The sequence below is a fragment of the Chaetodon auriga genome, chromosome 24, assembly GCF_051107435.1.
Source record: "Chaetodon auriga isolate fChaAug3 chromosome 24, fChaAug3.hap1, whole genome shotgun sequence".
Taxonomy (NCBI): Eukaryota; Metazoa; Chordata; class Actinopteri; order Chaetodontiformes; family Chaetodontidae; genus Chaetodon; species Chaetodon auriga.
In genome coordinates, this window is record NC_135097.1 from 545,629 (window position 1) to 560,000 (window position 14,372).

The 14,372-nt window shown below is 51.1% G+C and overlaps 3 protein-coding genes across 3 annotated transcripts; 1 reads left to right on the forward strand and 2 right to left on the reverse strand.

Moving 5' to 3' along the window:
* Positions 1 to 423: 423 nt before the first annotated feature.
* LOC143317288 (stress-associated endoplasmic reticulum protein 1) lies at positions 424 to 3,512 on the reverse strand. The gene is made up of 3 exons (XM_076725368.1): positions 3,245 to 3,512; positions 1,467 to 1,542; positions 424 to 1,133 (listed from the first exon to the last, which is right to left on the reverse strand). Exons 1-3 carry the CDS (start codon positions 3,326 to 3,328, stop codon positions 1,093 to 1,095), a joined length of 201 nt encoding a protein of 66 aa, XP_076581483.1. The 5' UTR covers positions 3,329 to 3,512; the 3' UTR covers positions 424 to 1,092.
* Positions 3,513 to 4,304: 792 nt separating this feature from the next.
* LOC143317290 (uncharacterized) lies at positions 4,305 to 10,207 on the reverse strand. The gene is made up of 6 exons (XM_076725370.1): positions 10,184 to 10,207; positions 8,998 to 9,480; positions 8,485 to 8,880; positions 6,768 to 6,992; positions 5,545 to 5,646; positions 4,305 to 5,073 (listed from the first exon to the last, which is right to left on the reverse strand). The coding sequence occupies exons 3-6, from the start codon at positions 8,656 to 8,658 to the stop codon at positions 4,801 to 4,803; spliced, it is 774 nt and encodes a 257-aa protein (XP_076581485.1). The 5' UTR covers positions 8,659 to 8,880; positions 8,998 to 9,480; positions 10,184 to 10,207; the 3' UTR covers positions 4,305 to 4,800.
* Positions 10,208 to 11,317: 1,110 nt separating this feature from the next.
* ift46 (intraflagellar transport 46 homolog (Chlamydomonas)) lies at positions 11,318 to 14,371 on the forward strand. The gene is made up of 5 exons (XM_076725369.1): positions 11,318 to 11,915; positions 12,583 to 12,884; positions 13,360 to 13,453; positions 13,592 to 13,723; positions 13,861 to 14,371. The coding sequence occupies exons 1-5, from the start codon at positions 11,787 to 11,789 to the stop codon at positions 14,212 to 14,214; spliced, it is 1,011 nt and encodes a 336-aa protein (XP_076581484.1). The 5' UTR covers positions 11,318 to 11,786; the 3' UTR covers positions 14,215 to 14,371.
* Position 14,372: the final 1 nt, after the last annotated feature.

A 14,372-nucleotide genomic window follows, 5' to 3' on the forward strand; every position in this document is an offset into this window, starting at 1 on the left:
TGCTTCATCTGTCATGACACTCCAGCTGATCCTACCTGGTGGCATACACCTGCAGATTGACAGTGGGCATCACAGATCGTAAAGAAGAAGACTGAGATGACCTGGACATGTCAGAGTTTTACCGTCAGCTGACTCCTCCAGATGTCTGATGTTCAGTTCAGTCTCTACCGACATCAGACCTGTTCAGGTTTGTCTCCTCCTGGTGTCGAGACATGGAGCTCACACTGGTCCAGGGTGTCCATGCTGGGTCACTGACACGACAGCGGCAAACTTATGACTGGTGTCATGTGACCTGACTGTCAGCGACTGCTGTCTTTGCTGTTTGCAGGAACCACGTTTGAAATGTGAAGGTTTCCATCTGTCAGTGCTCGTGTTTGGGAAGAAGGTGAGATCAGACGCAGGAAGGACACAGAGACACAGCGAGCACGTAGAGAAAATATCTGAGGTTTATTTTGTATAAAAGCGAGCATGTCGTCCAGCAGGAGGCTCGCTGAGCTCTTCATCTCTCAGACTGCTTCAGCTTTCCAAAAACTAAACCAGTGGCTGCTCAAAAAACCAGCAGCTTCACGTCTCTACACGTCAACACCAGTGGAAAACGTGGGTCACAGCTGCAGTTCGACTGAAGCCACAGTGGCCGTCATCCCACCATTCGGCCGCAAGACACCATGACGACCAGACAAAGGTCTTTTGTTTGCAGCAGAGTGACGGGCGTCGCGCTGAAGGCGTCATGTGGGCCGCCGACCCCTCGAGCGTGTTTAACGTGGATGAGCCAGCGGCTACGAGCTGCTGGATGACAGACGGCGGCTTCAGCCAAACGTCAGCGAGACCCACAGATAAAGCAGCTGGACGACTGCGCCAGAGTGACAGGAAGAAGAGTTAAGACTTCATCTGACAAGCAATCAATAACCAATATCTGATCAGCTTCATCAACGAGGAAGGAAGTAAAAAAAAACAGAACAGAGGCCGAGTTACAGAAAAGAAAAACCAGCTCCACAGGAACAACAGTGTGTGTGTGTGTGTGTGCGCTCAGCGGGGTCGACATGGCCCCACCCCCTCCCCATGTGACAGGCTTGGCTCCAGGGTCAAAGGTCATCACATGCCCTGCCTGATGCTCTGGATGATCTGGAAGATGGCTGAAAGAAACACACACACAAGCATTGATTGATTATTGATTAGAGCTGATCAGAGAGATGAACACACCTGGTCTGGTCATGTTTAATGTGTGAAGGGTTGTTCTGCACGTGCTTTAATGAACAAACTGCCTCTATGTGTGTGTGTGTGTGTGTGTGCGTGCCACCCACATCATCAATCACCTGCTTTACATTGAAAACCAGAAATCAAACAAAGTTCAAAACAGGTGACGACCTGACGCAGAGCAGAGCTGCAGAAACACCAGCCAGATCAGATCAGCTGCACAGGAAGTCCACCTGTCAGACACCTGTCAGACACCTGCACGTGAGACTCACCTGATCCACAAACCACGAAGACGAACAGAGCGAGCAGCCACGGGCCCACCGGAGACTTCTCCTCATTTACCGGCCGCTGAAACACATGCACGCACACGCGCATGCGCACACACGCACGCACACACACAAACACACACACACACACACACACACACACACACACACACACACACACACTATCAGGTCTGCAGCTTCAACAGTTAGTCAATGAATCAATAAATTGATGAGCAGACAATGACTGTAAACTACTGGTAACTGATTCAGGTGTTGAATTGGAGGATTTGCTGCGTGTGTGTGTTTGGATGTCTGATGAGATCAAAACTGTTTCCTATCAATTAAAACAACTGATCAACAGAGAACATAATCAATAATGAAATCGATCATTACTTTCAGCCCTCATCAGGTTCAGGATATACTTTAAGTTATACTTTAAGAGGGGGCATCAGTTCAGGGCCGAGCATTCTGGGTAAATTCTGACTCTTTAAACACGTAGACATGGCCAACAGAGAGCGCCTTCTTACAGACTGGGGCACCTGTGGGCATGTGAGGTCACACCTGAAGCAGAGGTTTGTAAGACGACAGTGAACTGGATGAATCCTGCGGTGGTCCACGTGCCGTCAGTCTAAGTCTGAGTGGACCAGAACCAGAACTGAAATACAACCAAGACCCGTTCTGAAATGATCCAGCCCCAAAGCCGCATCAGCAGCTCGGTGTGGCTGACCTCCGGCCAGAGACCGAAGCACCACGACCTCTCAAAGGTTCAAAGGTCAGAAATATGAGGAATTACGTCAACATCATCACACAATGCTGACGGAGTTCAAAAGAGACACAGAGGAACTAAAACGCACCTGTGACCTCAGAGTCAGACATCGAGTCTCATCTGACATGTTTTATGTTAGCATATTAGGGTTAGCATAACTCCGTCGGCCCAGTATAAACAGCTGCTACAGACGACAGCGCCATGCTAATCAATGCTAATCCCAAACTCCACTGAGAAATGTGAATCCTTAACGCTGCGTCTGTGTTTGTAAGCGTCAGTTCCACATTAAACACAACGCGACATCTTTACTGAAACCATTTGAAGTCCTTCTTAAGTTCGTCCTCCGAATAATTGGCAAATCTTATTCAAAGACACAAATGTTTGGGATCTGATCCGAAACGTCGTGAGGCGCGCCCCCGCCCACTGTAGTGTTTACATCGTTAAAGAGGTGCGAGACACGTTTAGAAAAGCTAGAATTTAACCAAACAGGCCACGACTAGTAAACTGTGTGTAACCCTGAAGACTGTCTGTCTGTCTGTCTGTCTGTCTGTGAAGCTGAAGTCTTGGGTCACACATGTCCAGTGTGCAGCTTTGTGGACGCGCACAGACTCATAAAAGTCGCTGATTTCTTTAAGGAGTCTGGCTTTTTCACTTACAGTCGTATGTTCGCCAGTCAGTACCTGCCACAGGCCAGCATCTGACTATCTGTCGACCACACATGATCGATCAGAATAAGTAAAGATAATTTTGATTTATTAATGTGAGACTGTTGAGAAAATACGGCTCCCCTGAGTGGTTGCTAATGCTAAGGCTAAAGTTAGCTCTGTCAACGCCGAACAAGCTGCATCGCTGTTTCCTTGACTAATTCGGATTTGAACCCGAACCTTAATTACAATAGTGATATCATTCATTTTAAACAGTACTTGTGTATTGAGATCGGACCAGCTGTAGCTGTGTGGTGATGCCGCAGGCTGGAACTGAGCGTTAGCTGTTTAGACGTTAGCCTGGTTGTGGGTACCGAGGTTTTCTGGACGTGTCCCCGCTGTGTGATGGTCTTGCTGTGCCGCTCGTTCGCCACTTTCATCCGCTGCACCGCCGACATGTTTCAGGTTTAACGACCGGTCTGGACCAGGAGGACGGACAGCCGGGAACAACCGGTGGGAGAAGACGATGGAGGCGCGCCGGTACCAGTGAAAACGTCCCGCTGGAGGTGGACAATCTCTACCGGGTTTGTTTCCGCGTTGATCCAAATGAAATGCTAACTGTGAGCTAGCTGCTAACCGAACGAGCTAAACCTGAAGCAACTGACCAAGTCACGTGACACGGGACGGTTTCAAAATGTTTCCCCGCTGTCCTCTAGTGGCGGGGAGGAAAGTTCACTTCATGCCGGAAGCGGCAGCAGGACTGTTTGAATTCAGCAACGCATCCGGTTGTTTTAAGGACTTAACTTTTGCTGAAGGTATTATGGGAGAAGGCTGACAGGCTGACCTGTGATAACCCCGAGGATCCCACTCTTCCTCTTTTCTGTCCTCTTTGGTCAGATGATACGCTTAGCTGTGAAACATCAAAATATGGATTCAAGAGGAAAAACAGGCACACGAGTCAAAGCAGAGCTCGTCTTTATTTTACTTCACCCTGCAGTCAGACCGCAGGAGGTCCACACACACACACACACACACACACACACACACACACACACACTGCCTGTTTAGCACATGGTCATCTCACACACACACACACAGTGTTCTGATGGCTGTGCTGTAGCCAGGGTCAGATGTCAGAGGTCATTAGTAGGATTGCAGAGGAGGCTTCCTCTTATGTCTACCTGTGTCTAACTCACTATGACAGGTAACGGTGTACCTTTACATTAGTCCTTCATTAGTAAAGTTCCAACATGGAGTCTGACTGAAGGACGGACGTGTCCCTGGAGGTCAGAGGTCATGCAGGGTCAGCTCGGGGTCACCTGCTGTGACATTACACCGCTCACAGAGGTCATCACCACGGAGGACCTACAGTCTGGAGGAAAGGTGTAGGGAGGCTGTCACCGTGGTAACACACGCTGCGTCTCTAAAGCTTGGTTTAGGCTTCTGCGTCGCGGCGACGCCGTACCTACGCCGTCGACGCAGACCCCTACGCGGACCCTACGCCGTAGCCTGACGCGCACCTCCAAAAAATCCTGACTACGCGTCGCGTCGACGCGTAGTGACGTGAACGTCGAGGACTGTGATTGGTCCGTTCAGAACGTAATTTTCGGTTCAGTCGTAGCCCTATGGTCGCAGCACAACAACACCGCCATTTTCAAAGTTTCTGTGGTGAGAGCTACAAGAAAAACTGGACCAAGCCGAAGAAAGAATTATCGAGGAGGTACGCAAGTACGACCACCTCTACAACTCCTCTTCGCGGCAGCAAGAGCCCCCCGAAACCATACAAAGACACAGCCGCACCCCCCTAGCGGCTTGGCAGTGAATTGCGGAGCAACGCGTTCCCTCGACGCAGAACTACGAATGCTCAGTGACGGCGTAGGGTGTACGCCGTAGGTACGGCGTCGCCGCGACGCCGAAGCCTAAACCAAGCTTAACAGCCCAGCCCGCTGATGGAGCCGATGCGGTCCATCTTCATCCCGAAGCATCCTCTTCCTCCAACCATTGACTTCCTGCTCCGCCTCCTCATCTTGGACTGTCGCTGGAGGAAGTCGAGGAAGAACCGCGGGACCGCCTCCTGTCTGCCAGCCAGTCCCCTGGAGGGAGACGAAGAGGAAGGGTCGGCCGAGCCCTCCGTGATGTCATCAGAGGCGGGCGGGGCCAAGATGAGAGAAGAGAGACGAGAGCCGAACAGAGAGTGTAAGACCTGCAGGACAAGATTCACACAAGAGGCGTTCAGCGTTCCATCAGAGCACAGCAGCTGGTGTCACCAGGCACACTGCAGACCCACGCAGTGTACTGACGCAGGGTACTGACGCAGTACGCAGTGTACTGACGCAGTACACAGCGTGTACCGACGCAGTACGCAGTGTACTGACGCAGGGTACTGACGCAGTACGCAGCGTGTAGTGATGCAGTGTGTACCGATGCAGTGTGCAGTTTCAGATGAGAATGATTAAAAAAGGATGAAAGATGAAGAAGGAGAAAGTGGAGGAAGATGATGATGACCAAGAAAAATGAGGAGGATCAGGGTGAGCTCAGATGAAGATGAAGTGCTGAAGATGATGCCGATGATGATGAAGCAGAAAAGGATGACGATGGCTGCCGAGCTACGACAACGATCATGATTGTTATGACAACAGTGACGATGATGATGAAGATGATGGTCTCCACAGACCTGTGCGTCGCCTCGTTGAGGTGAAGGTCTCGACTCCACGGCGACGGTGAGGAAGAGGAGGAGGAGAGGAACAAAAGAGGAGGAGGAAGATGAAGCAGCCATCTTAGATTGGAGGGAAACAAATCAGAAATAAAAAACACAACAAAAATTAGATTCCAGTAACAACTTGTAAGCATGGCAACAGAAGATGGTGACTTCTGATTGGCCGGATGGAGTGGCCTCTCGTCCTGCTGATTGAGCTGACTGAGCTGTGCCATCCCGTTTATTCATTGTGAGGCTCTTCTTCAGCAGACGTGATAATGGAGCAGGTGGAGGTCAACTGCAGTCACTGGCGACGAACATATGACCTCACACACCGACGGCGCAGCATCAGGGATCGAACCACCGACCTCCTGATCGGTGGACGACCGCTCTACCTCCTGAGCCACAGCCGCCCTCAACTACATCAGCTGCAACTGATGAATAAGATGATGGTTCCTCACCATCAGAGCAGATTCATGTCCCCACAGAGTGAGGAATACACGAGGACACACACACTGACACACTCACACACATACACTGACACACACAGCAGCAGTCAGTCGTGTGTGTGTGTCAGTAGATTCTGTAAAAACCGTCATCGTGTCATGAGCGTCATCGTCTCAGAGGCGGCGTCATAGGAAGACATTCTGCTGAAGACATCAAGAAGCTGGACCTGCTCTGTCCTGGAAGCAGCTTCTGACTCAGAACCAGCTGTTAGTGAGAGCGAGACCGAGGGTTTCCCGCCAAACGTCGACTCTGCCGGCACGCGGCGACTGTCTGCTGCTTCCTGACACCTCAAGGAAGTCCCTGACTGCAGTACAATTACTGCATCACACTCTCACGTTCACTCTGTCACCTTCACTCTGTCACTGTCTTCAGGTGAACCTTTGCTGCCAAACAGATTTCCACCTTGAACCTTGAACTTAAATGTGATCCATTAGATTTGTTTGTAGTAGACTGAGTTTCACTAGTTCTTAAAGACGAGATTAGACTGAATGGCGTTAAATTAGATTTATTGATTGATGGTTTTATTACATTCGATCAACTTGATGACGTCGCGTAGATCAGAGGACTGAAAACTCGATTGATCTCTCTGATCTTCCTCCAGCCGCAGTATCAAGCACTGAGCTTTACCACATGTGAAGTACAAATACATCAATGACTTGATAAAGTCAGTACCAGGATGTGAAAGCAGAACTTACCTCCACAGAAAGGTGAAGAGAAATATTCCAACAAAAATCCAAACCGAAGACAAAGATCCCAACAAATCCAGAAGTTTCTGCTGTTCGTCGATCAGCAGTCGAACCTGCTGAGAAGTTTTCCGTCACAAACGTTTTTCTCCATGAAGACGGTCGATGATCGGCGGCAGGCGGCGTGGACACAGACGAGGAAGTCTGTCCTGTCTCAGTGTCAGGACGGGTCGTGATCTACGCGGAGACGCCAGACGAAGGCTTTTATACCACAGATCTGTGATGTCACACATTCTTACTGCTGTTACCCCCGACGACGACGACGGCTCTCTCTCACACACACACACACACACACACACACACACACTGTGAATGGACGAGACAAAGCTGGAGGAACAGTTCGCGTGTATGTGTGTGTGTGTGTGTGTGTGTGTGTGTGTGTGTGTGTGTGTGTGTTTGATGACACCTGTCACAAGAAGGAAGAAGGACAAAAGTATCAACCAATCAGACGAAGGGTTAATGGAACAAATTGCCTTCATCGACAAATACAACGCTGGAATCTTTCCTGAAGAAAGTGTGTGTGCAGCAGCTGTTAGCATAGACGCTTAAAGCTAACTCGCTGAAGATGTCGCCTGTTATTGGTGCTAATTGAGTCGTGTTACAGAGATATGATGGTGTGTTATTAATGGCCACCAGGTGGAGCTGTTGATTGGCTCATGGAGACCTCGTTTACCAAGTCTCATTTTCTTAAAAAGACCAGAATTGGAGAAATATGCTGTTATATGTTACTGCAGCGCCCCCTGGGGGTAGAACTGTAAGAACTGTGCACTTTGGCTGCAGGTACAACGTTTCCAAACATGGTTTCAATGGGTTTCAGCTTTGAAGAGTTATGACCTGTTCGGTGCATCAGGCCACGCCTCTAAACTGTTGATAACCAGTTACAAACAAACAAAAGGAAAACAAAAACAAACTGGTCTGTTTGATGTTTGAAACCACCTGAATGTGGTGTGGACAGAGTCTGGTGAAGACTGAAATCTGCCAAAAGAAGCTCAAAATACAAAATGTCTGAAAAGTTGTACAGCTGTAAATGGCCGACGTCCTGACTTACGGCAACTCACCGTTGTGAAGGAACCTTCATCAGGTCATATATTCTGTTGTTCCGTGATACGTGGAGCAGTTCGTAAATACCAACTGCAAAAAAAAGTGGCGTAGTGCACGCGGAAGGATACGCACCCTGAGGTCGTCCGAGTAAGGACGGCCTCGACCACGTTCCCGCACACCGTTACAACGTTACGAACGTAAGCGAAGAACGGATCTCGTTCGTAAACCGAGGACTCCCCGTACACGCTTTAACGTGTTTAGCACGTGTTGTATATTTAGCACCTGTTGTACAAGTTGAGCACCTGTGCACCAGGTATGATTTCTTTAGCAGGTACATTGTTTGAGATACTGATGAATTCAGTAAAAATATTCCAGTCAAAACTTGATATGACAGTAACAGGTGTCACGTACTGAAAAGACATGACAGCCACCACGAGACACGTCTGAAACCTGAATCTGAAATATCTGAAGAACGTGAGAAGAAAACGAACATATGAAGAAAACGTGAGACTGCTGCAGTGATCGCACAGTCACGAGGACCGCGGTGGAGCCAGAGAGCAGCCAATCAGCAAGCAGGACTCTGTGCCTCCACCTGGTCTCACTGAAGAGACCAGTCCTTGAAGTTTACCTGGGTCCTTGGAAAGACAACAAAGGTCCTGGAGAAGTTCAAAGAGGTTCCAAGAGTCAATGAAGAGGTTATTCGATGTGGTTCCAGAGTTAAGCAAATGTCCAGGAAGTCACGAGGAGCCTCAAATGGCCCAGGAGGAGGTTCAGAGAGCCATGGGAGGTGTTCTGGAGGCATGTCAGAGGTGCTGAGTTCGTTTCTGGAGTCTCTGAAGCTCCCAGTCACCGCTCCTCCATGGCCTACATGGAGTAGGAACTTGGAGTCCTTGAAGGGTTACTAGGTCGCGAGAAGGTACTGGAGGTCCATGAGGAGGCCCAACTGGTCTCTGACAGGGGGGTTCTAAGAGATGATCAAGGGGTTGTTGAGTGTTGCTATGGTTACCTGCAGGTTCATACTGTCCTGTAATAAAAACACAAGATACCATCTTCTCATGAAATAAACAAGAAGGACAAACCGTTCAGGAACAGAAGAAACATGGTTTGCTGTTAGAAATACGTACAGGTAAGAAAGACTCACCTGAAGAGCAGGTGACTGAGAGCTGCGATGTGTTCTTCAGTGAATGGATGTTTGAGGGTCGGTGCAGGATCTGACAGGCGCTGGACGGCCTGCTGTGTCTGCTGTAAACCAGCATGTATGGAGCTCTGTCGTCGGCCATGTTTCACAGCGCTGTGACCTGATGCTCGTGTTTGTCTCGATGTCTCGGTGCAGGTGGCAGGTGCTTAAAAGCTGCCGCTCAGTTGGTTTCCACCTTCCTCTGTGGAGTCCTGGTCTGCCTGTGCTGGCCTCTCTTCACGGATTCTGTCCAGGACCGTCTTTGTTTGGGACGGACCGTCTTTGTTTAGGACGGACTGTCTTTGGGATCACAGCGATCAGGTGATCTGTCTCTCAGTGTGGGGGTTTGGTCGGGGGGCTGTGCTTGTGTTTGTGAACCAGAACCAGCCGACGGAGCTTCTCTGCAGGTGCAGGCTTGCTCTGGAGCACGTCAGGGTCTCTGTCCTTCTGGTCGTTCGTTAAGGTCAGCTGTCTTTAGATTTTTATGGTCCTGAATCTGCTCTGCATGCGTGTTGGATTCGGTGGGTTTACACAGTCCTGCGTGCAGAGTCCCACGTTATGTTTGTCTCACTTTGGAAGTGGGACAGACCTCCTCCTCTCTGTCTCTCTCAGACCCTCATGACCTCTGACCTCAGTCGTCCCGCCCCCTCGTAAACCGTCACCGCGGTGACCGGGTCCTTGTTAGAAACTATTTCCTGTGGAAGGAGGCGGGGCTACAGAGGTTCACATCATCCGAAGGATAGGTGTGTGTGTGTGTGTGTGTGTGTGTTTAATGACCCCCTATCGTCTTTGTCCCAGTCAGACAAAACCCCGCCCCCTATTCATCTTCTGACGTCATCAACCACGCACATAAAACACACACACACACACACACAGGAAGAATAGCTCATCAATCACCTTATTAGAGAGGAAAAAGGTCGCTGATCACAAAAACAGGTTATTATCCGTGTGTGTGTGTGTGTGTGTGTGTGTGTGTGTGTGTGTTGTGACGCACAACATTCTTGCCTCCCTACACAGTGAGACGCACACACACACTCCCACACACACACGCACACACACACACACACACACACACGCACACACACACACGCACACACACACACAAGTCCGCACAAACCAGGTTAGACCAGTCAAATCAGTTCCAGGATACCTGGAGGGGAACCAGAGGTCCGTGAGAAGATGCCAAAAGTCAGTGAGGAGACTCCAGTCAGGAGTTTCCAGGGGAAGTGCTGAGGAGGCATCTAACTCCACACTCCTTCTCCTTTGAGATCTGTGGAACACCTTTCCCACAACCTGGTTCCTGCTGAAGACGTAAACCTCACAAATATTTACTTTCATGTTTAAAAGCTTCCTCAAACAGCCGCTGTAGTTTCCATCAGACAAACAGGAGGACACGGAGCATCTGCTGGGACTACTTTCAGCGGCGGATGAATCCACGTTGGGTGCTGTAGTTAGTGTGTGTGTGTGTGTGTGTGTGTGTGAGTCAGAATAAACTACAGTGTGTGTGTTCATGGCGATGAAGAACAGTGAGGCTCACTGAGGAGGAAGATCAATCAGCTGTGATGAACACTGAGCTGTTAGCAGTTAGCAGTTAGCATTGACTGCTGGTCTGTAATGAACACGGAACTGTTAGCGGTTAGCAGTTAGCATTGACTGCTGGTCTGTGATGAACACTGAACTGTTAGCGGTTAGCAGTTAGCATTGACTGCTGGTCTGTAATGAACACTGAACTGTTAGCGGTTAGCATTGACTGCTGCTTGCTGCTGGTCTGGCGGTCCAGACGAGATATGTGCTGGAGAACTACAGCTAGCCGCTTAAAGAGGTTAAAAGGGTCCGACGGCTGCAGAGCTGGTGGGGGTGCTGAGCACAGACACACCTTCACGTCATTCCATCATCAGGTAACTCATCTCATGTCCTTTCACAGGTGCTGCTCTTCGTCACCTCGCTGCTTCAGTCAAGCTTCTCTCACGGCTGCTGGTCATCACCGGGCAACAGGCTGCCCTCACCCCAGACAGCTTCAACCAATCAACACTGACGTCACACCAGCGTGTGTGCGTGTGTGTGTGTGTGTGTGTGTGTGTGTATGTGTGAGGGTGAGAAATCTGTCTTAACAAAAGTGTTTTGCTTCAGCCACAAACGAGCTGAAATGAGTTTAATGTGTAGTTGAAGCTCTCTATGTCCTCTGAGGGTCCAGCAGGGGGACGAGGACTGTCCACAGTCATTTGTGTATTTTAGGACAAGAGAAAGCCTTTGAGTCCAGATCACGTGATGTAGCATTCAGCTGAACTGAACCGAACCACAGGAGCCACAGTCACACAGAAACCGAGCAGGGCCTGATTCAGAGCGGGACTCCTGGATCCCGGACTCCACCAATACAGTTTGTACTGAAGAGAAAAAGAAAAAAAAAAGAAAGACAAAAATCCCATCATGCACTGCGCGGTCCGTTGCCAGGAGACGGTACATTCCACTCCGTGGCTAGCTGCTAACTGACGCAGATGAAGTCGGACTGTTAGGAAACATTTAAAACGTCTAAACAGGGTCAGCTCACCTGTCAGTCACCTGTTGGGCGCTGTTACGTGTTCACACCGTTTGTTCGTTAAACCCTCCGGTGGTTCATTTGTCGGTAGCGGGTTATGCTAGCTGGAGGAATTCAAGTCGCTAAACGGGCAGAAAAGCGGATGAAGCGGCCATACGTCGGTCAGATAAACGCGTGAATCTGCGGTTGGCTTCTCCCGGTAATCCGTTAGCGTCCCATGGAGCGGCCTTACCGGGGCAAAGACACCAGACTGCTGAAGAACCAGCCGTGTGACGAGATCCTGGACGTGATCGACTCCGAGGAGGTAACGAGCGTCTACAGCCCGACTCCCCGCAGCCAGAGACAGGTAACCTCCACCGGCGGCAGGCGGACCCCGGCCACCATCAGCCAGCCAGCACTGTCTGAGGGCTGAGAACTACCGAGGCTGACAGACGTGTTCACCACAAGTACCCACGACAGTGTCAGCAGTAAAAGTACACATTAGCTCCGTGTAGTTAAAGTATCAGCAGTAAAAGTACACATTAGCTCCGTGTAGTTAAAGTATCAGCAGTAAAAGTACACATCAGTGTCATGTGGTAAATGTATGAGCAGTGAAGTTGGAGTACCTCAGAAGTGTACTTGAGTACCACAGGCACTCTGGTTGTACAGAGCTGTGACAGAGTGGAGCCTCTTCCCTCACAGAGGATCTTTGGCGCTCACTCAGTCAACTGATGCTGCTCACGTCTGACGTCACGGCGTCTGTCTGACATCACGGCGACTGTCTGACATCACGGCGTCTGTCTGACATCACGGCGACTGTCTGACATCACGGCGTCTGTCTGACATCACGCCGACTGTCTGACGTCACGTCGTCTGTCTGACGTCACGGCGTCTGTCTGACGTCACGGCGTCTGTCTGACATCACGCCGACTGTCTGACATCACGGCGTCTGTGTGACATCACGGCGTCTGTCTGATGTTGGACATCACGCCTGCTGCTGTCTCGTCTCACATCAGTGACGTCTGTCTTTTCAGTCAGAGTCCAGGAGGAGCAGGAAGGGGCGGGGCCTGATGTCGGCCAACAGCGGCAGCGACGAGTTTGATGAAGACCACAAGCCTCTGAGGGCCAACGAGCCGACCGGCGGGCAAGCTGGGGTCAGTCCACACGAAGAAGACGAGGAGGAAGAAGATGAGGAGGAGGAGGACTCTGACGAAGAGGACTCGGACGACGACGACGACGAGCCCAGCAAGGCTCCGGAGGGGGCGTACGACCCCGCCGACTACGCCAACCTGCCCGTCAGCACCGAGATCAAAGAGCTGTTCCAGTACATCACACGGTGAGGAGTCTTCATCATCTCTTCATCGTTCATTGTTCTCTCTTCATCACTTTGTCTGTGAAACCGAAGGAAGGTGGCGTTCACTGTCATGTGACCGCGAGAAGCTTTAAACCACCATGTTAGAGGCCAGAACCAGCAAACCACTGGAGCCATGATTTGACTGGTAACACAGGTACAGGTTACCTCAGTACTCAGGTAATAGATTACCTGACTAATAGATTACCTGACCGTGGCCGTCACGCTCGGCTGTCGTCAGCTGATCTGTGAGGTCATGATGAGGATCTTATAGACGCGTCTGAGCAGCTGATGGTTCTGCGTCAGATCCAGGTGCTGCTGCTAGGAGACAGACCGGGCTCTCAGTGGACATGGCGTCCTCAGCAGACAGGTCAAAGGGGAAATGACAGGTCGCAGACAGGAAGGCGTTTGAGGGCTGGACGTGGACGCTAACCGCTCGTCCTCTGTTGTCTCCTGTCAGGTACGCGCCTCAGTCCGTCGAGCTGGAGCACAGCCTGAAGCCTTTCATCCCGGACTTCATCCCAGCTGTGGGGGACATCGACGCCTTCCTGAAGGTCCACACACACACACACACACACATACACACACACACACACACACACACACACACACACACGCTAACCTCTCCTTATCCGACCGATGGTGCCGTCGTTCTAACACACCTCTCATCTGACTTGCCGTGTGGCGTTCAGGTGCCGAGGCCGGACGGTAAGGGGGACAGTCTGGGTCTGCTGGTCCTGGACGAGCCCAGTGTCAAACAGTCAGACCCCACAGTCCTGTCCCTGTGGCTGTCAGAGGACAGCAAGCAGCACGGGGCCGCCGAGGTATCACTCACTCACACACACACACACACACACACACACACACACACACACACTGTAACACACTCTCTGTCTGTCTCTCTCTGTCCCTGTCTGTCTCTCTCTGTCCCTCTCTGTCTGTCTCTGTCTGTGTCCTCCAGCTGAAGAAGGTGACGAGCGTTGCCAGTCCTCAGACGAACCCTCGTGCGGTGGACAGCTGGGTGGAGAGTATCGGCGCTCTGCACCGCTCCAAGCCTCCGGCCAGCGTCCAGTACGGCCGAGCGATGCCGGACATCGACAGCCTGATGCAGGAGTGGCCGGCGGAGCTGGAGGAGCTGCTGGGCCGCCTGCGGCTGCCGCCTGCCCGCCTGCGCTGCGGCGCGGCCGAGTACGCGGACGTCATCTGCGGCCTGCTGGACATCCCCGTTTACGGCAGCAGGATCCAGTCTCTGCACCTGCTGTTCAGCCTCTACCTGGAGTTCAGAGACTCGCAGCACTTCACCCGCCGGGCGTAGAGGGCCGGGACCTCACCTGTGCCACCTGGTCCCTCTCCTCACTGTTCTTTGTAGTAAATGAATGAACGACGGCGGGAGGACAGCGAGCGTCTCTGTCAGACTTCAGCCTCATTTCTTACTTTGGTTGGTTGAATCACAGAATAAAAGCTTTATTTGTA